The 25,799-nt window shown below is 39.2% G+C and overlaps 2 protein-coding genes across 6 annotated transcripts in view; both read right to left on the bottom strand.

Moving 5' to 3' along the window:
* Nucleotides 1–20,232, bottom strand: part of ap1b1 (adaptor related protein complex 1 subunit beta 1) — a 37,033-nt gene extending 16,801 nt beyond the window's left edge. The window contains exons 1-20 of one of the 5 annotated variants that reach the window (XM_082169617.1): nt 19,895–20,097; nt 17,596–17,656; nt 17,020–17,125; nt 16,744–16,879; nt 13,957–14,202; nt 12,898–13,088; nt 12,311–12,532; nt 12,057–12,177; nt 11,276–11,371; nt 10,935–11,050; nt 10,562–10,727; nt 9,399–9,497; nt 7,896–8,155; nt 7,301–7,499; nt 6,789–6,809; nt 5,661–5,732; nt 3,831–3,851; nt 3,479–3,622; nt 2,977–3,122; nt 856–985 (exon numbers count right to left, since the gene is read on the bottom strand). In XM_082169617.1, coding sequence (XP_082025743.1) covers nt 856–985; nt 2,977–3,122; nt 3,479–3,622; nt 3,831–3,851; nt 5,661–5,732; nt 6,789–6,809; nt 7,301–7,499; nt 7,896–8,155; nt 9,399–9,497; nt 10,562–10,727; nt 10,935–11,050; nt 11,276–11,371; nt 12,057–12,177; nt 12,311–12,532; nt 12,898–13,088; nt 13,957–14,202; nt 16,744–16,879; nt 17,020–17,125; nt 17,596–17,656; nt 19,895–19,918 — 2,577 coding nt within the window. In that variant the 5' untranslated portion in view covers nt 19,919–20,097. Of the gene's footprint in view, nt 1–855; nt 986–2,976; nt 3,123–3,478; nt 3,623–3,830; nt 3,861–5,660; nt 5,733–6,788; nt 6,810–7,300; nt 7,500–7,895; nt 8,156–9,398; nt 9,498–10,561; nt 10,728–10,934; nt 11,051–11,275; nt 11,372–12,056; nt 12,178–12,310; nt 12,533–12,897; nt 13,089–13,956; nt 14,203–16,743; nt 16,880–17,019; nt 17,126–17,595; nt 17,657–19,894; nt 20,098–20,126 lie in introns of those variants that run through there. The other 4 variants (XM_082169616.1, XM_082169614.1, XM_082169615.1 and 1 more) reach the window with 4 other exon arrangements.
* Nucleotides 20,233–20,646: 414 nt separating this feature from the next.
* gas2l1 (growth arrest-specific 2 like 1) overlaps nt 20,647–25,799 on the bottom strand; it is a 33,594-nt gene continuing 28,441 nt past the window's right edge. The window contains exon 5 of the mRNA XM_082168864.1: nt 20,647–25,647. Within this exon, the coding sequence (XP_082024990.1) occupies nt 23,631–25,647 (2,017 nt within the window). The 3' untranslated portion in view covers nt 20,647–23,630. The remainder of the gene's footprint in view (nt 25,648–25,799) is intronic.

Here is a 25,799-nt window from a genome sequence, read left to right as displayed (position 1 = left end):
ATATAAAATTAATGTTGCCACCTGTGATTCTCCTGAGCTCTCTCAGATACTAAAACCCCTGCTGATGACTACAATGATAAGCACAGAGCGGAAAGTGGAAGACGCTTTTATGATGAACCATTTGATGCCGATCTAAAATGTGTATTCTGAACACGACACTCACTGATCTCTCTCCAGGAAAGCTCAATACATGCATTTAATCTGAAAATGGAATTAGACGGACCCTGAGGGGCTTTATAAAATCTTAAGATTAAAACACTATCTTCTTATAATCTTTTTAGGGCTCAGAGAGAGAGAGAGAGAGAGAGAGAGAGAGAGATTTCCTACTTTCTATATTTTGCATTTGCTTCATCCCACCAAAACAGTCCCCAAAGCTCGACACAATTTTCTCCCTCTGTTTAATTACTACCAATTAGTGATCGCTCTGTTCCACAATGCATATGCCGCGCCTTGTAGTCTGTGGGCTTTGTGATTTATTCCCCAAATGCAGTCACTGGAGAGAAATGTGAATGATCCACTGAGAGAGATAATAAGGTGCAGCTAATTCAGACCTATTGCTGTACCGCTGCAGACCTACAACCCTGATCGAGAGAGGACTGAAATGGACATGGATGAATTGACAGGGGGAGAAGGCAGACAAAAGCAATGAGAGAGACCAAGCAGCCAAAGGGAACCACTGATGATTTTTTTAACGGAATCTCAGAATCTGAGTTGCATCCCTCTGTAACCACCCACACTCAATGTCCTTGCTGTATTTGGAGTGTATACTTTGGGGGGCTGCTCACTGGGGGCTTGCTTTATGTCTTGAAATGAGTAACAGCACAACACTCATTTTATACGGTGTGTGACACATACCTGCAGATTGTTGAGCGGTTCCATTTTCATGACGGGGCCGGTTGTGCTGAGAGGCAGACTGACATCAATGGTCTGATTGGGGCTCAGAGGAGTCAAAACCTGCAGAGGGCCAGCAGGGGCCAGACCAAAACTACAGAAAAAAAAGAGACACACAGTTAATGGTACACTATGTAACGTTTTTAATTTAGCAAAATTTACATAACGAGTCAATACATCATTAATCCTTCTTCCAAAACATGTTTTTGTCTTACCCTGACTCACTATGGTAAGCCTATTAAGCGTTTATATTTTAGACCAGGCAGGTTTTTTTCTGGAAATTGCTTGCATGCGTCACTCGCCCATGCGCGTCTCGTCATATCCGTAAATAGAGAAAGAGTTTCTTCGGCTACTTTGATGTGTTTATGTGTGAGAGTGGCATAATGAGCGAGAAAGGTTGACATGGACCATGCTAAATCTCAAACCTCCGGAGAATCACCCATTTTAAATTAACCCCGCTAAACAGAGGAGAGTCTGCTGGCAAAAAGAGAACGTAATAAAATGTGATTCAACACTGGCTGGGCTTTTCGGAAATATCAAGAACGGAAGGATTTTAAATGTTGTAAAGGCGATGCGGAGGTGGCGTTTTAATCACTCAACAGAAGAGTAAGGTATTTTATTCAGCGTGAGGGAGCGCAATAATGACAGAATTTTAGCAGATTTTTTTGCCGTAAAGCAATTCGTTACATCGCGAGACCTGATATCACGCGATACTTCCAGACGCTGTGGCCGGCGGCCCGCCGGCTCAAAGTTGCAAGGGTGGTTTTTCGGCTCACAGGCGCTTGGGGGGTGCGAGACGACCACCATTCAACCCGAAAAAAGTCATATAACTATTCCAATGGTAAAAAAGTTACTTAGTTCACCTTTAAGGAAATACCATGTCTATCAATGGGTATTGCTACAGTAAAGTCTTCAGCTAGTCATCTTTAGATCCTTTCACTCTAAACTGGTTATATCTCTTAAGCCTAGAAGTAAATGTTTTTTAATCAGTAGGATAATTCTCTCTCTTTTCCCAGAAATGCCGGATGACAGGATTAACAAAAACACCTACGTTTGCTCCACGACGTGTGAGCAGTAGCCTGGCGCGCTAAAAATATAAGCGGGAGAATGTTATCATTGCAAAGTGGTCAGGCTAATGTCTTGTGTTTATTCCACAAGATTTATGGATAAGCTGTTTGATTTATAATTAGTATATTATTTTCAAATTTCACTCACCCTGCTGTGTATGCACATAGCTGTTCCTCAATTTGTGTTTCCCATTTGAATGGTCAGCGTATGAGGCGGCTGCTGCTTGCGCTGGGACCTATAGGCTTTAGCTTCAATTTTGATTAAATTATTCACTAATCGGTTGCATATTATGTCGTGGATATATCCCTCAAATGCATACTGCAGTTCCTTTTGTCTTGCTCTCTCAGATATTTCACCTGTTCGCCAAAAATGACTAATTATCTCTTTGGGAATGTCTGACACCGGTGCATTCATACTGTAATAGACGTGCCAGGCGCGAAAGCTTGTCAGGCGTAGATACAGTAACTAAGGAGGGCGGGGCTTAGCGAAGGGTCAATTGACTCGATCACTCTCTCTCCTCTCCACCTATAGCCGGTGTGTGGTGAGCGCACTGGCGCCATTGTACTGTGGCTAATATTGCATCATCCAAGTGGATGCTGCACACTAGTACATAGGAAATGCACTATATATATAAATAAATAAATAAATCACTCACAACAGCCTAGCATTGTGGCAGTGAGAAAGCACCACTCTAAAAATCTATAAACTGTGCTTGTAATAGTTGAAAGATCAAAGTAGAATATATGACAATATTCTACATTCAGGCTTTACTAAACGATAAGTAATTTTCTAGACAGAAGTCCTCAATCGATGTGAAAACGCATTAAAGTCTCTTTAGAATATCAGCATGTCCTTGAATGATCCCATTAATAACAGTATAAATGAACATGATGTTTTCCAGGCAGGTCTCCAAACTGATTAAGAAACACAGAAGATACTGCAGAAGATCAAGCAAAACCTTGAAGAGACCTCCAAAACAATCTCCATCCCATTCACCCGTTCTGACTTTGGACTCACCTGTTCCTGTTGAACTGAATGGCGAAGTCAGTCATGACGCTCATGGCTTTGTTGGTGAGTGACATATCCATCTGAATGATCCCACCGCGTCGGGCAAATGTCCCAGAGATCTCGAGCCCTTTAGCCTTCATTGCCGGTAACCACAGCTGAACCCACAGATAAACAGGTTAAGAGTTTGAGGGAATGAAAGTTAGGGGCACACACACAGGATGTCTGTGTTTATGTTTGTCTCATTATCTGTGTACACATGCATCAGATTGCATTGCACATTGCTGTTTATTTAAGCGTCTCCATAAGAGTTACATTTTTAAGGCAATTATTTTTAATTTTAAGATTAAAAAAATGTGCTCAGCATTCTGTTGGACACCACAGCACATTTTGTCCTGGAAGTCCTGGAAACGCTGCTGCATTACAAATGGACTTAAGGCGGGGAAACTGCTTATAAAAGACTGCTGAAGTCATAAAGTTATTGATTGAGAATATTGATTGATTCTATACTTACAGTTTTAGGAACAACGTAGAATCCTGTTGGCATGCCAACACCCCCACCAAGGTCAAAAAGGTCACCCAATCCACCTCCAACAGGAGGAGCACCACCGAGAGCAGCAGGCATGGCTGTTGGGGCCGCCCCCAGACCGGCACCCATCTGAGCAGAGGGAGACAAGCATTACAACCTTTCTATTATCAGGAAAGAGACAAGCAGAGAAATTAATTAATATAAAAGACATGGAGGAGGAATTTAACAGCTCTTTGATTAATGAAGGCAAACCCCTCTGTTGATGCTAATACTCCTCGGATGAAGCACATTCATCAAAGTCTGGGTGAACTTTGCTAAAACTCTTTGTCTGACTTACCGAAGGACTTCCGCCGATGTCTCCTCCCAGCTGGGAACAGAGAGAGGACAAAAAGTAAGGATCAGTGAGCATGAAAGATGGTGATAATTATGACGTGGTTGATGAACGGGAAACTAGCTCAGTGGGTTGAAGTCAGTGAGCTGCTAAGGAAGCTGTGAGACATCTCAGAGACAGTTTCCGTACTCTTTTTACATTCTAATGACTCTCAGTTAAGGATGGGCGATATGATTATATTGAGGCGGCGATGTGAAGTGTCTATTGATAACTACTTTGTTGTATTGTTTATATTGCAGTATGCAAATATATCTGTGTAACGCAGAATTGCTTACGTTTTTTTGACACGTTAGAGTTTACTTTAAGATTACTTAAAGCTGCCTGTCAGTCGCATTCTTTTTCATGGCTTATTGCGCTTGAATGGTCAAATGCACACAAAATTGTCAAAATGCCTGTCTTGGCGAGTATCCATGTAAACACAGTCGGTTAGAGGGGCTTTCGCACCGGATAGTTCTAGGAACATGGTTCTAGGAACTATGGTTCCCTGAGAACCAAATGTTCCTCTATGGCCATTTTCCTGGTTGCATTTGCACCGCCAGCAGAAACTCTGAGGTGATGCAAGCCACCCTTGTTATTTAGACATTTATTTTGACAGCGCTGAGAACGCTCTCATTCTCCATCTTTAATTGAAGATCTGTTTTTACCAGTCTTGTCTAATATGTTATTAGATAGAACTGTTATACAAAGAAAGTAGACCGTGTATTAAAAAGCATTAGCATTTGCTGTGTGGTTGATGTCCAATGTCACTAGCTGAGCAGAAAAACATAATCATGTTTCAGTTGGTCCCCTCAAAATTGCATTGAATTTTCTCCTTCTATCACTGTTTTCCATGTTTGTAGAGTTAGTTTGTGAATAAATATATAGGCTATAATCTATTTTATATAGTATATAATATATAAGCTATAATATAGGCTACACAGCTTTTTTAACACAGGTTTCACGTGCATTCGGCCATTTAGCCGTCACTGGTAGTTCCTATTGTGCTACGTTAGACCCTACTCTGAAGTAGGAGCGAATTTAGTTCCCTCAAAAAGGTGTTCCTAGAACCTTGGTGGTGCGAAAAACACCAAAAAGTTAGTACTTGTAACTATGAAAAGGTTCCTCGGGTGCAAAAGCCCCTTATGTCTTAAGTGAACATAACCAGTTAGGAAAGAATTTGGATGTTTGTCAGTATACTGGATGGGTGTATTAAGTCTTAAAGTGACAGTAACCTAATATACCTGCTGCTGTCTATGCCCTTAAAAATAGGAAAGAATAAAAAAGAAAAAAGAAAGAATTAATCACTGCTCTTGACTGAGCAACTTCTGTAGCTTTAATAAGAATCAGTATATATTTAATTCATACAGCGAAGAGTATGAAGTGTTTTATTTTACATTTGATCATTCAATTTCTGTAGTATTCCTTATTTGAATGCTACTGTCAAATAGACCTACTGTACCTGAAATACTTAAAACACTGTTGCTGTCATTGATTTATTGTATTTGTCCAATTTTTATATCATTATTAATGTGACATAAAATGATTTGTATTGTGAAATAAGATTTTGGTCATATCGCCCACCCCTACTTTCAACATTTCATTTTGTATGAGACGTGCCTACTTGTGTGTGACTAAAACTACGACTACAACCTCAAATACTGAAATAAAATAAAAGAGGAAAGGTGCTCTTAGGGTTTCTTCATACTAATCTGAGACTAGTTTATGTTGGGCAACAGGGACTAGACTAAGAACAGTACAGACTTTTTAAGGATGAACTCAAAAGGTGAGAACACCCACACCGACCTCTCTCTCACTATAATCAGAAGATGGCTGGGGAGAATGCACCTCTGTCCTGTGGGAAACACCCGGCTGATAGAGGAATGAGAAATGGATGAAACACTTCCAATGAATGAAATCAGAAGAAATGAGGGGAATGATGCTGGGGATATATATGACTCTATAAATATTAATGCCCTTTTCACAAGATGTAAAATAAGTTTCTGATGTCCCCAGAGTGTGTATGTGAAGTTTTAGCTCAAAATACCCCACAGATATTTTTATTTAGTATGTTAAAATTTTCACTTTTTGAAGGTGGGCAAAAACGCACCGTTTTTGTGTCTGTCCTTTTAAATGCAAATGAGCTGCTGCTCCCGTCACAGAGGGCGGAGCTTCAAGAGCTTGTGTGTGTTTGTGTGTAAGCAGCTCCGATTACCTCACACACTGAAAATTTCAAAAACTTTTAGCCTTTTATGTTCAAACCGGAGTCAGACAATGATGGAGAGACTCAAGAAGAAGTGACAACATGTAGAATGCCACAGGACATTTCTGAAGGGTTAGTTGATGAATTTATATTGTCTTCTAGTCATTGATTAGCATATTCTGATATGATAATCTATAAATCGCGTTCCCGGGGGCGGGGTTTATGTAAATTGTTGAAGTCCTTAAAAAACAATTTCTTTAAAAGCAAATATCTTCCTTTGCTTTGAACTGTGAGCGTTGTAACTTTGCAGATGTTGTTTAAGCTCAAACAGCAACATGACACACTAACTTAAGTTAGAAAATCTAGATCTAGAAAATCATAATCAACCACCCCTTTAAAATAACTCAAAGAAAAGAAAAAATGTGGTTGCATCAAGTCTAAGATTTTTCATTTAAGGTGTGTGATGACAACACAAACATTTCACAGCCATCTTGGAGATATTTTACTAATGTTGACATTCTTTAAATGCAGAAAAGACAAGTGGTTGTAAATAACAGCACATTGCTGGGGCTGTAAATGTACTCGTAAATGGAAGTAGCTGAAGCAGCCCTTTGTTGGTGTGAAGAGTACATTGGTTTCCCATATTAATATACAGATCCCCATTTAGACTAATGAAATGGCATGATATGAAAGTGTCTGCTGCTTCTTTCACTTAGTTTAATTACCGTATCTGATTCATCGCCCATCTGCAAGTGTTGCGTGAGAATAAAAGACAGGAACAAAAAAAAGAAAAAGAGAGAAAGTCAAAAAAGAGAAAGAGAAGACCAGAGGGGAAATACAGACAAGGAAAGTTAACTCTAATTATGCAAGACCATCTGTGATTTCTCAACAGACACAATTACGCTGGTTAAGGGACTTTGGATGTGTATTTAAGGGTGAGGGGGCTGATCTGGGATCAGAATCCACTTGGATGATCTCGACTTAGTAAAGTAGCTCTGGAACCTGTCAACAGCGACACAAAATAAATGTCCTACAACACATGTTCAAGCTGAACAACTGACAAACACATTACCGAAAGCCTGCATGCTTCTGTATACGCACACACAGACTGTTTAAGGAACAGATGGGTATATTCATTCTAGTAATTACTCTGTTTTTCCTCTTAATTAATCTAATTTCACCATAAAGGGATGATTATGTTTGGAGCAAGGTGAGAGGCAGCGTGAGATAAACATACCAGACTATCCAGACCTCCTCCCAGTAGGTCCATGGCTCCCATCTGCATTGAGGGCTGCACTGAAGGGACAGTGGTAGTGGGCGGGGCCAGATCCAGGTTCAGCAGGTCACCTAGGAGATCACCCTGTGATGGAATGATAGCGGGTGGAGCTTCAGATGGTCCAGACTGGCCAACTTCAGGGCTCTCGGCACTCTCAACACTAAGAGAGAGAGAGAGAGAGAGAGAAATTAATATTTTTTGCATTAAAACACATTTTAAAATAAAATATGTAAAATACAATTATTAACTGGAAATAAATCAATAGAAAACGAATTAAAACTGAAATAAAAATAAATGAAACCTAAATAGCTATATTTAAAAAAATAGAAAAATGGCAAAAGCACAAAAATTACTAAAAATGAAACTAAAATCAACATGAAAACTAAATGTACAAATAAAAGCTAATCCATATATATATGTGAGTGTGTGCATATACACACACACAGTATATACAGTATATAAATTATAATAATTGTTATTAATAAATATATAAACAAATCTTTATACTTTTCTGTACATAAAATAATATAATAAAAGTAACAAATCAGAGACTCACGAGCCAGCACGAGGAGGAATTCTCCTATGCTGAACGCCACGGCTGCCCTCCACAAAAGCGCTGGGGGGTTTGTGGTAGACTGAGGCCAGAGTACCAATGTGGCAGATGAGCTCCTCCAGCAGGGTGGGCTCAATCAGGTCTGTCTCCTCTGAGATCAGAGGCTTCTCGGCCAGCACCACCTCTTTAGCTGCCACAGGGTCTGTAGATAACAGACGCCAGTAGATGTAGCCACGGTCACGCAGATCAGGGTTATCAGAGTCCTGCAAAATTAAAACAAGCAAAATTCAGGGAAAGTGAAACTGACCAGTTGAAAACCGAGGGGAATCATATGTTATTTATGATGTGAGTATATAAGGAAGAGAAAATGAAGCAGTACAGGTGACTGTTCTTTTCAACAACAACAACAAAAATCATCTGAAGGACAAAGTCTTATGTAAATAATGCAGAACTCCTGAGCACCAATTCATCTGTGTGATAAGATCAAGTGGAGCGCCAGAAGAGCAAAACAGCGGTGAGAGAATTAGATCTGGAGGCCATAAAATGGCACCTGGGATAAAGAAGGACATTTGGTATTCTGATAGAACCCTGGCTGCGAGTACAGCCTGTGGCACCGAACCTCAAAGTTAATAATGACAAGATGCAATCTCAGATCCCAGTCTGACAGCACAAGCTTATGGCTTCTCTGAATATTAATGAGATCACACAAATGCTCCCTAGCTCTTACACACAAACATTAAACTATTCTAAGTAATCAATATTTTCAATGATTTGTCAGGCCAAATTAAAGAGCCTCAAAACTGTATTTATGGTTTGAATTTTGTGATAAAGTCTAAGCTTTCAAATTCTGTAAGTTTAGATTTATATTGAAAGTAACAAAGACTATTGTGGTTATTGTATGGGAGTCATGCTGACATAAAATAATGTTTGATAAAAATAAACCTGTCATAAACCTGCTGTTTGATCTAATGCAGGGTTTCAGGGTTCTGGCCCAAAAGCTTGAACCCGGCGGGACCATCAGAGTGCTCTACTGTTTAAATTGCTATGTAACACAATTATGTACATATGCATGCATAATATATTAAGAAGAAGCAGATTATGTAGTCTAACAGAGGCACAGGAGTAGGACACTAATCATCATGGTTTTATAATCATCTTTTGTTTCCTGTGAATTTGACATTCATTTGAGACATGTTTACAAATCAAAAGTAATGTTTTCTGGTTTGATGATCCTCTTATTGTCTGCCTCTGGTTACAAAAAGCAACAATTACAGCATGTTGTTAAAAAGGATAAATGCGTCAGGGTGTTGAGCAACAACTGTGAATATCTTGTTTTCTTTGGAGTGATTCAGCAAGCCAAACGGCTTTGCTTTTGAGATGTGCAGTTTGAGGATGGCGGCAACAACACCTCCAGAGCATGCCCTTGAAGGTGTGAGCAAGCATAGGTGCAGTGTCATTTTCTCACTGAAATGTGTGCTTTGATAACCGTCTGTGTGGATATCTCACCTGTGTGGCGAGACTGAGCACTTGTTGCACCAGCTCCTGGGTCTCAGTGGGTTTCTTCAAGAACAACTTCACAATAGCTGTCAGCAACTGCAGCTGCACCTGAGAGGGGAACATGAAAAAACATTAACAGAGACAAATCCTGTAACACTACCTCCCAAGAGACAAGTTCATGCAAGTTCATTACAGTATTCACTAGAGTATTATGGTATGATTGTTATGATACCAAAATTTCAGAAATTCTAAACACCAATTTTCATACCACAGCAAAAAGTCTCCCTATTCCTCTGTGAGATTTTCTTTATGCTCATAGAGGAATCTTAATACAATGCTTACATAACACAAGTCTGCTTAAAGGGATAATTCATCCAAAAAATAAAATTCTTTCATTAATTACTCGCCCTCATGTCGTTCCAAACCCATAAGATTTTAGTTCATCTTCAGAACACAAATGAAGATATTTTTTTGAATGAAATCTGAGAGCTTTCTGTCCCTCCGTTGACAACTACGCAACTGACACTTAGACAATTCAAAACGTTAATTAAGAGATTGTAAAACTAATCCATGAGCGGTTTAGTCCAAAAAAAGAGACACGATCGCTTTATATGATGAACAGATTGAATTTAGGCTTTTATTCACATATAAACATTCATCAACTCGCAAATCAGTTGTGGTAAACGAAAGCTCAAGCATGTTAGCTTGACGTGCGAGAGTAAATGAGGTTCATTCTCGCGTGTTACACTCTGGTTCTCGTACGTCAAGCAGGTTCGGTTGAGCTTCTGTTTATGTTCGCTGATCAATGTTTATATGGTAATAAAAGCCTAAATTAAATCTGTTCATCATATAAAGCGATCAAGCATCATCAGAAAATTTGGACTAAACTGCTCAATTCATATGGATTAGTTTCACAATCTCTTCATTAACTTTTTGAAGTGTCAAATTGGTAGTTGTGTAGCTGTACATGGAGGGACAGAAAGCTCTCAGATTTCATCACAAATATCTTCATTTGTGTTCCGAAGATGAACGAAACTCTTACTGGTTTGGAATGACCTGAGGGTGAGTATAATGACACAGGTGAACTATCCCTTTAATAAAAAAAAAAAACGCTGTTACTTATTTCATAAGCGATGAATAAATGTAATAAAGTGATTTGAAAGGCACTTTACCTGTGTGCTCTCATCATGGAAGCCTTCCAGGAAACTCTCCAGCAGCTCATCGGCATTGTCAATCCTCTCCGCGTACTCTCCCACAATCCAGATCATGGCAGCCCGGGCCTCAGGCTCATCCAGAGAGTCGAGGTTCTCACACAGGGTGGCAATCACGCTCTCATACCTAACAGCACAATAAAGAAGAAAGCTACAATGAAGCTGCAAAAAAGAGAAAATGACATAGTGGGGGGAGGAGTCTGGGTTCAGTGAATCTTTATTAAATGTTTCTTCAACACATTTGAGAATGAAAGGCAGGGCCGAACAGAGGCTGTGCCAGGACAAAGGACCTCTAACATCTGAATAACGAACCTTGAGAAATTGAGAAACCTACTTGTTGGGGTACTTGCGGAAGATGTCCTTGATGACCACAATAGCTTCCTGCACCACATAATTGACCTTGGTCTGAATGAGGTCAAGCAGCGTGCTGACACAACGCTCTGCTGATTGCTGTAATGAAGACAGGAGAGACCGAAAGACAGATCAGCTGATTTGCATAAATGGGATCACCCAGAAATGAACCAATTAAGCAGTTGGCTTTTGTTTCACATCAGGTTGAATCCTTTCATTAGGAGCGGTGCACTTTAAAATTAAAATGAACATGATTGCCAGTGTTAACAGATTGCCAGTGTTAATTAAGTTAATAATATCTTATTCAGGGTTAGGCCAGCTCACCTCTACTTTAATAGCACAGCGGCCAATGGCTCGTACAGCTTTACGCACAAAGTCTACGTCTACTTCAGTGGCATATTCCTTCAGCTCAGCCAGCACCTGCACAACCCAAACACACATACATTTAGCAGACTCTCAGAAGCACATTTCAAATGTTGATGTCACACAGTGACCTTCAAAAGTGAGTGATATTGACAAATAGGATTATCTATTTCTGCTGCTATTTCATGGCACATACAGATTCTAAATTCAATAAATACAAACATTTAATCAAATTAAAATTTGAAACAAAAAAAAATACTAAACAAGTTTAATTCTATTAAAGGTTATTTAATTGTACTTGATAAAAAATCATAATGGTCCATCTTAAAAAACAAGTTTGTTCTGATAAAAATCAGTCTCATGACATTTGGGCAGATCAAAAATATGCATTTTAAAGTCCATGGAATGCTACAATTTCAAAGTTTTCTGAAAAAAAATAAAATAATCAAAACTTATTTCATGCAGTTGCAGTACAGCTGTCATTAAAGCAAAAGAGGGACAAACTAAATACTAAGACATTCTGCTTTCAGACATTCCTGTTGATTTGTCAGGTCACTTTTCACTCAAATTGTTATGTTGATAAAATGTATTAAACAAACAACCAGAATTGACACTAGTAATCTAATATTTTTGGACTCCGCTGTATTTGGGTGGTGTAATATAAAAATGTATGAACATAAAGGATCAGGCAGAGATCATGTTTCAAATGAAGTGTAGGGGTGTGAGTGTGCGTTTTATTCACCTGAGCAATGTTGGCCTGAGACGCAAGGCGGATCATGATATCCAGCTTCTCCAGCTTGACATAGATCGGATCATTATATTTCACAAAGAATACCTTCATCTCATGTTTTAGAATTTCAGGGCTGGTAGAAACACACAAAAAAAATAATAATAAAAAAATAATAATAATAATACAAGAATTTTTTTTGTGCATTTAACTTTTTAAATCCCCAAACTTTGTATAAACAAATGTATTTTCCTCAGCTTTGCACCTACCGTTTCTGTACGATGAGGTTGATGTTCCTCAGGGCAACATACTGCAGTTCAGGTTCAGCTGAGAGGAGCGTGACCAAGGGAGGAGCAAGTTTCTTTAGCAGAGTGCCGTAATAGTCTAGATCTTTAGGAAGCATCTCCATGAACTTCATCAGAACCTTCACGGCAGACAGCACCACGGCAGAGTTAGCGTGGGACAACCGTGGAGTTACACGCTCGCAGATACTGTGGGAGGACAGTGAGGAACATGCTTCAACAAGGCAGACTAAAATCAAATATTTAAGGGCAAATACATACTGGGTGGTTTCAGTTGCCTGAAATAAGGCTGGTAAAAATAACGATTTCCAATTAATTACAATCTACATTTGAACAATCCAATTTAGATACTTAAAATCCCTAACCGAATCAACACTGATTAAATTCTGAGTCTATTAGATTCAGATTTAGATTGGGCAATCAATGCCAATACCAAGAACTACACTGGATCAGCTTTATTAGTGAAGCTAGGGTCTATGTATTATGTAGACTTCATTAGAGAAACCATTTAGAGTCCATTACACAGGAGTGATGAAATAACATTGCCCTCTGACCTCTGTGACTCGCGGTCGTCACGGGGTGTGTAGTTGGCCAGGCAGTCAAGGATGAAGATCTGACCCCATTCAGTGCATTCATTAAGGGCTGTCAGGAGCTTATTAATGGTCTGAGGGTTCAGGTCCAGAAGGTTGCTGTTAGGATGAGATTCTGCTATCTCGGACAGAGCCGCAACTGCATTTGCTACCACCTAATGGAGGAAAAAACAAAACAAAGGCATTAAACTCAATATGGTGGTAGTGTGTGTGCACGGTCTCAAGTTTCGCACAACAAAAGCATGTAATTACACACCATGGAGACTAAGAGAGAGCTAAATGACACTGGCATGCAGGCTTGTGCAGGAGTACTGTGATGTGACAGCGACAATCGATCATGAAAACAATGATCGCCGTGACTTTAAAAAATATATTTATTTTCTATCTTATGGGTTATTGCAGCATTTTGGGGGGTACTTGAGGTCTGAATGGTTAGAGTTAGGACAGCATGCCATACAGACTGGGGAAATAAAGGGAACTATGGATTTGAAAATGCACAGTGATGCCTAAAATCACTTTGATTATGAAAATACAGTTAAGTGCAAGATGTGCAGGGACAATCTGCCATATACATAACATTATAATGAGAACACTATTGTAATAGAATGTCGTGAATTCTTTGTGTTTCAGTGTTACTGTTATGGGAAGAGCGCATCCAAAACAGAAGTTAAAGGGATAGTTCACCCAAAAATAAAAATGGCCATCATTTACTCCGGTTGTTTCAAACCTGCATGAGTTTCTTTCTTCTGTTGAACACAAAAGATGATGTTTTAAAAATGTTGGTAACCAGACAGTTGACAGTAGCCACTGTAATGACTTCCATTATATATATTTTTCCTACTATGGAAGTCAATGGCTACCGTCAACTGTTTGATTACTGACATTATTCAAAATATCTTCTTTTGTGTTCAACAGAAGAAAGAATCTCATACATATTATTTGCCTTAGTTCAGAGAGTATTCTTAAGAATATTGCCAGTATCTAACCGGCATTTAGATTTGAAATACTAAAGTTGTGCCTCACCATGGGGTTTGAGTCAGAGATCAGGTCTTTAAGGGTGTCCAGGAAGCCCTGGTCTTCTACCAGCTGGGCGTTAATGTCATGGAGCTTGGCAACACAAACTGCAGCAGTCTTCCTCACGTAGGGGTCTTCATCTTTCAGACACTTCCTCAGAGGTTCACACAGGTACTCTGTGATCTTGTCCACTCGGATGCAGCCCATGGTGCGCACAGCCAGCGCACGGATCAGAGGGTTTGGGTCCTCACAGTCCTGCAGAAGAGAACATATAACCAACACACATTACACCTAAGACATAGACATTGTCGGATACACTCTACAGTTAAAAAAAAAAGTATCTTACCAAGGCAGCTTTATTTGATCAAATTACAGTAAAAACAGTAATATCAAATACAATGGCAGTTTAAAAACACTGTTTCTGTGAAAGTTTTAGTGATGTTGAAAACTAGATAAATAAAAACACAGATGCATAATACATAACAGATTCTCAAAGAGCTGGAAACTTTTTTCTTCTGTTTTCTAATTTGCTGTGATAGGCCTTATGGCTTACTTGCTCTTCTTGCTTTAAACTTCAGTCTAGTTAGTTGCTTTAGTAATGTGTCTCTCTTTCCATTCTCAGGTGTTTGTGAAGCCAGCAAAAACTCATTAGTGCTGATGGGTGCACACTGCACCCACCTATAAAGACTGACTATTCTAGTACTCAGAGAGACAAAAGTTGATCTGCTGTTGCCAGGCTTATGGCGTGCCTTTAAAGCACTTCGTTGTCCAGAATGTGGGCTTCATCTGTCTGAACTTTAGAGTGCGTTTTATAATGCACACTACGGCTGTCACGATATTCAGATTCACTACATGATTATCGTGGCCAAAAGAATTCACGATAACGATATATTGCGATATCTTATAAATATCGGAAAATAATAATAATAATGCTATCAGTCAAATTCATCTTTACTCTTCTTCTTTCTTTTCTTTTTTTGAAGAACACCATTGCATACAAAGTAACAATTACATTTAATAGCAACCAGTTTGAAATAACTTCCTTCTCTGATGTGGCTTCTTATTACAGTATAAGGCAGAAATCATATTATTTTTTATTATTCTATACAATGATACATTTTTGATCATTTTATCATTCAGTCAATTGGCATTGCATTAAAAATATACATTGTCCTTATGAAAATACATGAGATCTCTTGAACACAGATAAACGATATACCGTCACAATGGTGTGTTAATTCTCTGCATGTTTAATCAATCAAAACGTCTCTATCTGCATTTTATTCAGCTGCAGCAATAGCTGAATGTCTTTGTCCATATTTAGGGATTTCATGGAACCAGAGGTCGTGTTAACAGAAAAATTCCGTCATTGACGGAATTATATTTACATAATTAAGTTTCTAGTTCGTTTTGTTTTAAATGGTGGATGTCATAAAAACTTGACGGATTCATCTAAGTAAGTCTTCTAAGTTAACATTCATTAAACATAAAAAAACTGTGAAAAAAAAACATGATTATGTAATATGGTGCATATATTTAGCAAAATGCTCCTCTCTAGACTTATTTTTGTCTTACGTCTTTGACTTATGATTGAGTGATTACATGAGTCATGATACGGATTTCGGTAAGTTATACTGTATCTTTCAACATATTTTCTGATGTTCATTCATGTTTATTTCGTTCTGTAACGTAGGAAAGCAGAAGGGATGATCGTGTTCACTCATGATCCGCGACAACTGCTCAAGATGAAATCGGAGAAGTGTCTTTGTTCAACTTTCTTTTCATAATATAAATAAATGCATAGCCTATATGCTTGTCCTGTTAGTTCGTGAATAAAAATGAAAATGTAATGAAAACAGAAGCTGTTAAATGTCTTATTATCATTAAAATATGAAAATTAAAATGATGGGTAATAATAGATTACGACGAACGTTTTACGACCCTGTCCGTCAAAATGACAGACAGTGTGAAAGTGTAACGCAACCTCTGCCTGGAACGTCATAAGTTTTATTACTCCAATGAGTCTCACTTGTGGACTTTCTGCGCTAGTGCGCCCTCTGGCGTTGGGTATGAATGGCCAAATCTGCAAGATAACGGAGACGGAGGTGGGTGAATAGGTTGGTGGCTAAATTTCTTGGAGTGCGGGTAGAGTGTCTTGTCTCTCATATCCAACAACATGTTTTTACGCAGAAGTAGCAGCAGCGCGCTGTGTTCATTTTAAATATTACATTTATCGCCAATACCTGTGTATTGAGACACCCCTAATTAACAGGATAACGATAGTTAATTTTTTTTATCTCATGATTATCGTCAATACTGGTATATCGCGACACCCCTAATGCACACATTTAAGTTTTCTGCATTTGAAAGTAAAGGAATAAGTAGTAATCTATATCTATAGACCTTATGTAGCCCCGCCCCTTTTCAGCGCTGCGCTCGTTGTCTTTTGACTTCCGGTCTGTATTTTCATAGCGATCTTGCGTATTTATGAATGAACGGCTCGTTTTAAAATCTTCCCGGTCTACTGACATTTGTTAAGACTTCTGCTTTAAACATTACAATCCTCATGATAACTTTCGTTAACTTTACATTAAGTTAATCCACTTCAAAAGCTAATTACTCCTGGACAGCAATGCCATAGAAATATACAGAGCGACCACAAAGACAAAAGTTAAAAGACAATATTCTAAAGATGACTGCGCCCTTGTTTCTCTGGCGCATAAGGTCTATAGCCTGTGCAAATTGTTAAAGAATAGAAAAAAACTATTTGCCATTTCACTGATGTCTGAACCTTACCTTTACAAAGGTGTTGACTGCCATAATGGCCATGTCTGGTTGGCTCTTGGCATAATTCATCAAATACAGATAAACCAGCTTTTTCAGCTCCAGATTATCCGTCTGCATGCAGTTCACAACATCAGGAAACAGAGCACTAGGGAAAAAAATATCAAGATCAAAACTCCATAAACTCTATTCTGTTCCAAAAGAAACACAGGATGATGGATGATATAGCATATATAACATCTTGTAAAAGAGGCAGACATTTATACTTTAGACTATTTATACTCTTACCTGACATCTTTTCCCACTGTCATAGACGCAATGACCTTCTTCACTGCCTCCTTCTTCTTCTCTTTCTTATCACTGTTGAGCTCTGCCTTCAGCTCAAAGATCTCGCCTGAAGGGTCAGACATACAAGACCACAAACATTTATGACTTTTTTTCCTTATTCAATAAAAGAGAAGACAATGATTCAATCATAATTCGGTGTTCACTGTTTTTCTTGGCTTTGACCAAGTTACATGTGTGCGGCTCTGTTTGCAGTTAAAAATACTTCTGGCACAATCATGTGCTTGCAAGTGATCCAAATAAAGCCAGAGACTCTAAATCTGATTCAGACTGCAGCACAATATTACGCAATATTAGTCCCCGCTAGTATACCATGTTCTGCAGAATAAAAAAAAAGCAGGAATATGTGACAAAGTGCTAAATGTTGTTCTATTTATAAGGATTTAAATGTTTAATGGTGCAGTGCAGTTGATGATCTGCATTGGCCACAACAGACACACATGACTTAATCTCACTGACTTAATGTGATATACTAATCCCATAACAGCTTTCTTTAAAGCAAATCAGAAAACACCAGACCTTTCTTGGTAGTGGTGAAATATTTGGAGTCTGTCATCTTGGATCCCAAGCCTCGGTTCTCCTGCAGCAGAAGAGAAAGAAAGATTCATAAGCAGCCGACAAGAAAAGTGAGGAAGAGAATAAAGGGAGGTAGGATAGTGAAAAAGTGCAAGCGCAGGGGAATAAGAGGAAGTCGAGTCCCTGTCCTGCTGATACCTTCGCTGATGTTTCTTAGAGATTGTGGAGTGGGGAAAAACACATTGTTAAAGCTTCTTGTTCTCTTTCAGTCAGCAAATTATAGGCTACTCTCTGTGCACAGTGATTGCCTTCTCACAGTCTCTAAATGTGCTGGGAAGAGTTTCCCATTTCCTGTTATTGCACATTAGACTCTTGCCATCACCTGAAAGGTCTTTTAATAGGAAGAGAAACATTAGGATAACAGTATTTCATCTGATTCAGCTGGCGTGATGACAAGTTTTTTTATTTGTGTACACTACTGTTCAAAATTGTTGGGGTCGGTAAGATTTTTTTAAATGTTTTTGAAAGAGATCTCTTATGCTCACAAAGGCTGCATTTATTTGATACAAATGCAGTAAAACCAGTAAATACTGTGAAACATTATTATTAATAAAACTAAAGTAACTTTTCTACATTTTACTCCATTACTCAAGTCTCAAATCACATGATCCTTCAGAAATCATTTTAATGTGCTGATTTGGTGTTCAAAAAACATTTCATTTCAAAACTTTATTTACAGCTTGTTAAACTTGTTAGCTGGACACTTTCAATTGCGTAATAAATGAAACATGTCTGAATGCAAACAGTGCATTTCTACAGAGACACGGGTTACAAAAAAATGGTTCAACATTCATCCCACTACTTGTCAGTCCAACATGAGTGCCATATTGGCAACTTTAACCCCATATTTTATACTTCAATTAAATTCAACTTCAAAAATGAAATCGAGTGAAGTTTAGGATGAACATAAGCCAATAAAACAGCCATGAACCTGTAGCATTTACAGACATTCTTCCTTCCCTATAACTTTTTCAGACTGCTACTATAAAGAGGCTGTAGAATTATGATCTGTGTGCCTGAATGACTCGTGTAACCCTGCTGACCATTTACATGCAAACTGTATTATGATCAGCCATGAAATACAGGACTTATCTGTTAATGTTCACACCAGTCTAAGGCCTTTGAAGACAGTAGCTACTCACAGACAGAACAAGGTAGTAAGGCAACATTACAGTCCACTGACTCTCGACATGCATAAGTCATTGTTCAAGGGCTGCTGTGGTATTTCATTACAAAAACATACAAAATCACCACAATTTCATTACACCCCTTAGAAACAATTACCATGTTAACCAGAGTTTTTTATTTATTTATTTATTTATTTATTTATTAATAATATAATAAGCAAGGACACAAGTGGCAGTAAAGACATTTAGAGTATAATGCTACAAAATATCTAAAAACAGTATAATGTTACGAAGTAATCCTGTTGCAAATAAATACTGTTCTTTTGAACTTTCCATTAATCCAAGAACATGTTTCTTGAGCACCAAATCCGTATATCAAAATGATTTCTGAACGATCATGTGACACTGAAAACTGGAGTAATGACGCTGAAAATTCAGGTTTGCCATCGATGGAATAAATTGCATTTTAAAATATAGTACATTCAAATAGAATACAGTTATTTTTAAATAAATTGTACGAAGAGCACATGAATTAACTACAAATTTTATTGAGAAATAAGCAAAAATCTAGTTTGGTAAAACTAAACCAACTAAGTTAACCAGTATTAGTTGGACTCAAAAATTGATACCGCCGCGTAAACAAGAATAGGAACAATAGCCATTTTCTATAATTTAGCGTTAATTTACTTGCTAATCTACAGCCATTCCAGCAGGTTCACATTTAAACGAAAATAATAATCTATCTCGTCAACCTGTGAGGCGGAGTCCCACTCCCAGCTAGACTAATACAGATAAAGTAGCTGTCAACTGTCAAAGAGCTGCCATACACTAACGTTACTAAACGACAGTTAACGTGATGCAGGCCCTGGTCGTAAATTATTATTACCAACAATCGTAACATCACAACTGATTAAAAGTACGTGGCACAGCGGTGACCGCAGCAGGTGACAGACAGACACACTAATCTCAACCGCTTCAGTGCAGGTAAAGCCACAGAGCTAGCTAGTAAACCCCATGTATTACGTCCCGAATCCGACATTCTCAAACTAATTTAAACCCAAATCTATCAACGGGTATTTCTTCTAATCCTTAGAGCGAAATAGGCCGTCACTCACACATAGCTGACTTGCCCACTCCATTTTTGGCGGATGAATGAACCTGCTCGCGGAGATGTAGAGTCGATGGATGAGCTAGCTAAATGCTAACGGCTCGCGAGCTGAAGCTTCATGACCTTATATAATCAGGGCTTATGAGAGCGCACAGTAAGCCTTTAATCTAGCGTGCTGTATTACTGAACCAACCAAGCAGCGCACAAATCCATAGATAAGTGGAAACGAGTCGCCGTACCTTGGTAAAACCGAGAAATGCTCCTTACCGAAGTGAAGTGAGTGTGTACAAGTCGGCCTTCTTCCTTCCCTCCCACCTTACATGTTTTGTCATATGATTCACACTTCCGTCTTCCGCCTTCATGGAGAAGAGTTTTCTCATGTTACACTCTTTGCCGATTGCAGTAAAATTACAGTAAAATCTCAAATGATTTTCAGGTTTAATTCACTTACTATACGACTCGGATTTTGTTATGATATAAGTTAGTTGTGTGAGGTAATATTACACCTGATATTCAATAGGCAATATAATAGAGGGTGCAACATTTGCTGGAGGTTATTCTGTAATATTTTCTTCACATAACAATATCGTAACATAAAATCTGAGTTACCAATGTTTTTAAATTTTTTATTTCAATGTCAAGTTTAACTAATGTATTTTATCTTGAATATAAATGTAAATTTTCAAATGCACCATGTTTTTTGTCATTTAAAACTGTTGAATGTATATATATATATATGGAAGACAAGCACAATACAAGTAATTTCATCCAAAACATTTTTATTACAAGAATTAAATTAACAGCAATTGGTTTTCAAGGAACAGTGGAATGTTGGTCTTGCAATATTGCTATTCAACCCAGACAAATTCCACAATGTCAAGACCTTACATTTCATTGTCATCATTAAAGAAAAACAATCAGCCAAAAAAATAGCAATTTAAGAGTAAATCCATAGACATTCAAATTGCAAATCATCCAACAGCCTTTTCATTTATTGAAACCAGAGCATGACATACTGTAGATTCAACATGCATTTTGTAAATCACACCATATTTGTGTAATGCAAATCAGATGGTTCTGCTCAAGTAAATAAAATATGTGAATCTACATGCCTTTTTAGTTCTGATGTCAATAATGAATAAAGAAAAACAGAACCCATCCATGCAATAAATTATTTTAAAAATGTCTATATGTGATTAGAAACGCATAACACATGTAAATCACAGAAAAGAAACATCTCTGTCATTTTTTTTCTTGGAAAGAAAAACAGAATAAATACGATTGGAGTTCAAAATCAGTTTACTGTACAAATGTATGACAGTTAATGGTTAGATATTGTAAAGATAACTGGATGTGTAGAGTGTATATGTGACTAAAATGAGAATTAGGCACAGCAACCATTAATGTAATCTGAAAAACTGCAGAAAGCTCTTCTGTCCTTATTTGTACTTAGGTATGACATTAATTTGAACAAAGTCCTAAAGTGTCACAGCAGACATTTAAATGCCAATAAACATAGAAGCAATGTGCAGTGCTGTATTGTATATTGCGGATTTTTGTGGAGTGTCAATGGCCATGCTAACAGTAATATGGTTGCAGTCCTTTAGGCAAAACATGAACTCTGAAATCCATTCCCATTAACATCTCCCTCACTTTTCCTGACCCATTTTTGATTAATTGAAACAACAAACATCAGATAATCTCTCAATCAAACACTTGAGCTCATAAACGCACGGCAGTATAAAGCCTCCAAAAGAGAACATACCAAAAGTAAACAATTCATCCATTCATTCGGAAACATACAACATCGTCCCTTTATGATAGTACAGTTCACCCCCAACCAAATCACCAAGGCCTAATAACTTACTCATTTAATATAAATAAACAATCCAATGCCAAAGCAATATGTGTGTGTTGTAATTCATTTGACTGGACTCATTTAAAGGGATGATTCACCCAAAAATGAAAATTCTGTTACTATACTTACCCTCAAGTTGTTCCAAACTCATATGACAGAAGATATTTTTTAGAATACGAGTAACCAAACAGTTGACAGGCCCCACTGACTTTCACAGTATAGGAAAAAAATACTGTAGATGTCAATGGGGTCCATCAACTGTTTGGTTACCAACATTCTTCAAAACATCTTCTTTTGTGTTCAGCAGAAGAAAGAAATTCATATAGTTTTGGAACAACTTGAGGGTGAAGAAATGATGACAGAATATTCATTCTGTACACATCTGACTTAACAGTCAAAGCATTCCACCACTTGGTGGCGCCACAGAACTTTAAAAGAAATGTAGTGTCTAATGATGATTACAGTGGAAAATATCACTACTTCATAAACAGCTTTGGACTCCATAAAGCTTTCACAATAAAAGGGCCACAGTAAAAATGATTTCCATTTTCTAGTTTGTAGTGATTTCCATGTTTTGAGAAACATCCTATTGATATTTAATATGGCACTATCTTCCATTAAGCGTCCTTCATTTCTCACTTGTAGATAACAAATCAAGCAATTACTTTAATTTAAACAAAGACTTCAAACAGAAGAATGCTGATAAAGCAGGATCTTGTTGTTACCATTATCCTCACATGTGTGATTGTCAGAGTTAACAATGGGCCAAAACACAGGATCCAACACACATTCTCTGCCTCACACACAGATATTTCCACCCAGATACATACACACAACATCCCTTCATCTCTACTTCACAAACACAACTTCTCATACTTACTTTAAGGCAAGGAAATTTGTCAAGGCAACATTCAATAGCAACATTGCATAGCTAAGGCAGAATTAAAATACTGAAATAAACAGCATATGTTTTATACATTAGTATTAAATTCAATTAATAATTATATTTACATTACACGACCCCACATTTCAGCAAATGAACATATTACATATAAACCTTTACATTAACCATATTAGTATGTACAAAACATAATACAGAAATACAACATTTGCTTGTCTGCCAAGGTGATGTTAAGCAGATAGCGTCCTCTCAAATGTTTCTGAGAGATCCTCAAAATGATGAAACAAGTTGATATTCCATTCTATTTAGCCTGAGCTAAAAACAATACAGTATTTTTATTGTATTTCCAATTTGGATTCCACATGGAAGTATGTTCAAAGCATCATTTAGGTGCTTGCCTTGCACACAAAGTTACCCTAAAATGATTCTACCATCATCTTTTTTGCTCTACGGGTTATACAGCTCTTATTCTCCAGTATACAGTACACTGTATATTACAATTCCCTGATTAAAATGTTTATACTTTGTTCCAATCCTAACAAATGAAAACTGAACTAAACCAGCTAGAATTAGTCCTCATGGAACAAATTCAAAAACAGGTAATGAGGACATGGATGTATGGAGGAGCATTAAAACCTAGAGATCCCATAAAGGGAAATGTACTAATTTTCTTTCCCAAACAGAAAACGAAATCAAACATAGTTGGTGCATGTAGCTCTCTGAATTACTTCAGAACAGGATATGTTTGTCCAAGACGTCAAGAATGGCATTGGTAATGTACTTAGCCCCTTTAGGACAAATGTATATCTCCAGTGAATTGACAGTAAGGATTCCTGCTACATGTTGTACACCAGTCAGATGTGCAATGTCTCTGTCTTACAAATGTGCTTTTTTTTTGCCACTCCTCTCTCTACTCTGACTGTAAAGCTGTATATGCTGAGCAAAGGAACACAGACCAAGGCTTGCGTACATTGTCATTATTCACTACATCCAGGCCTCATTGTCTAGGCTGGACTCTGAAGAGTAGGCACACTCTCTAGAGCCCATAGCCGGGGATCGCTGCTGGGGTTGGATGAGGTCCGCAAAGGCCTGGTGCAGAGCTTTGTGTGAGGGTTGGTTAGTGTTTAAACGTGGGGACTGTGGTGGGGTCTGGAGGGGAGACGAGTTGGCAGGAGACTGCTGACAATGATTTCTGTATTGTAAAGGTGTAGGGATGCGTGACGGGCTGTTCTCAGGTCTGTTGTCAGTGCGAGGTCTTATCCTTGGCCGCAGCTTGAGCTTGTAGATGGATGGCACCCTCTCTGTCTTCTTTTGACCCTTCTTGGCACGGAGGACGACTGTGTCATCCGCATCCCCATTGGCCAGTGGTAGAGGAGAAGTGCAGGAGCCTTCAGATGGAGGCTCACTCATGCTCAAGCACATGGAGGAGCTTTCACTGGAGGAGTCCTGGTAGGAACAGTCATCTAGAGGTGGTGGAGGGGAGGGAAATGACTCAGGAAGAGTCTGGACAGCATTGTCATATGGTAGATCTTGGTGATGTTCACTTTGTGGCATGTTTCCCTCCACCTCAACCCATTCCACCAGGTCCTGCTGACTCTCCATTGGCACCTCATTCAAAGGGAGGCTTCCATTGATGTCTTGGGGGAGGCACACTGATCTGGATAGGCCTGGATTTGAGGCCTCTCCTTCTTCTGTGGAGCTGGAGATGGCAGGGAGCTTACGGAGACCACCTTTACTACCCCATCGCCCTCCCTCCAGGAATCCTCCATTGGGGAGGCCTCCATGAATCTGGTTATGGAGAAGGACGGGTGGGTCCTCGAGTGCACAGGCACGATGATTAGTCCGTTTAGACTCTCGCAAATCAGGCAGAACTCCCACCTTACCTCCGACATTAAGAGAAGATGTTGAAGAGTTAGAAGAAGAGTAAGCAGAGTCTGTAACGTTAGTGTCACCTGTGGTTGGGAGCACCCCTAAACCTTGATGGGAGACAGGGAGCTGTAGTGACCTCATTTCCCTTCCAGTGGACTCTTTACCCTGCCCAGCCTTGACTTGTTGCGTGTTGGCTAGGAACTCTGCCTCAAAGCTACGATACAGATCTTGCTCCCTTTGAGGGTCCAAACTTGGCAGCAGGTGTAAACCAAACATACTCTTGTCCTCCTGGCTCTCCTGCAGCTGGTTGTAGGGATTTGCCCTACTTCTTTGGTCTCTCCCTGTGGATCGTGCATTGTGAGCTGATCGAGGGGAACGTGGAGGGTGGAGAGGATTTGATCGTGGAGAAGAATGTGGAGAGCGCCGCCCTTGCTGTGTGACCGGGGGAAGCAACTTCCGGCTCCCAGAGGAAGGAGACCGAGGGGCAGGGGGACGTGGTGTTACCATCCCCTTTTTCGCAGGACTTCCGTTGGCGCAGCCTTTAATGGGTGAGTTTGAGGCAGAGGAGGATGTTTGTCTTCTGGGCATACTTCCACTTATTCTTGAGGATGCTGTGGGCATATGCTTGGGTCTCAGTTCCTCTCTCCGATCTATGGAAAGCAGCTGAGGGTCTCTGCGGCGAGGTGATGATCCGGGACTGACTTCACCCAATCGGCCTCTAGGTGTCTTGCCCTGACTGAGGGAGCGTGGAGCTTGGAGCCTCCGTGGACCTTCGGGCCCCTGTGATCTGCCTCTTTCTGTGCGGGGTGTTCGATGTACCTCTGCCGGGCCCTGTGGTGGACTAGGTTTAAGGATTGAGGTGGACTGCGGTGCTGGGCGCTCTCTGGAAGCACTACGGGCACGGGTCTGAGGGGCTCTCAGGGCTGAAATCTGTGCTCCTGCTCCAGGACGCTCAATAGCGTGTTTGCCCTCCTTACGGTTCACCAGCAGCACCACCTCATCTCCATGAGCATGCCGTGTACCCAGAGAGAAGCGACTTCCTCCTGTGCTTCCTCCTCCACCTTTAGAAGAGGCTGTAGAAGAGTCACTATCTCCTGAAAGTCTGCGAGTCGTAAGAAGAGATTCCTTATTCCTGTGTGTAAGAGAAGAGAGAAAGATAGAGATGGATATCGTGATGTACGAGATTACACATAAAACCAAGCCAGGATTCTCAGATAGGTAACTGCCAGACATTTCTGAAATTTTTTGTATCACATATACACCACCATGCAAAAGTTTGGGGTC

Source organism: Leuciscus leuciscus, assembly GCF_965113295.1.
Source record: "Leuciscus leuciscus genome assembly, chromosome: 5".
NCBI classification, from domain to species: Eukaryota; Metazoa; Chordata; class Actinopteri; order Cypriniformes; family Leuciscidae; genus Leuciscus; species Leuciscus leuciscus.
Note: the sequence above shows the minus strand (reverse complement) of the source record. Positions and strands in the feature narration are given on the sequence as shown.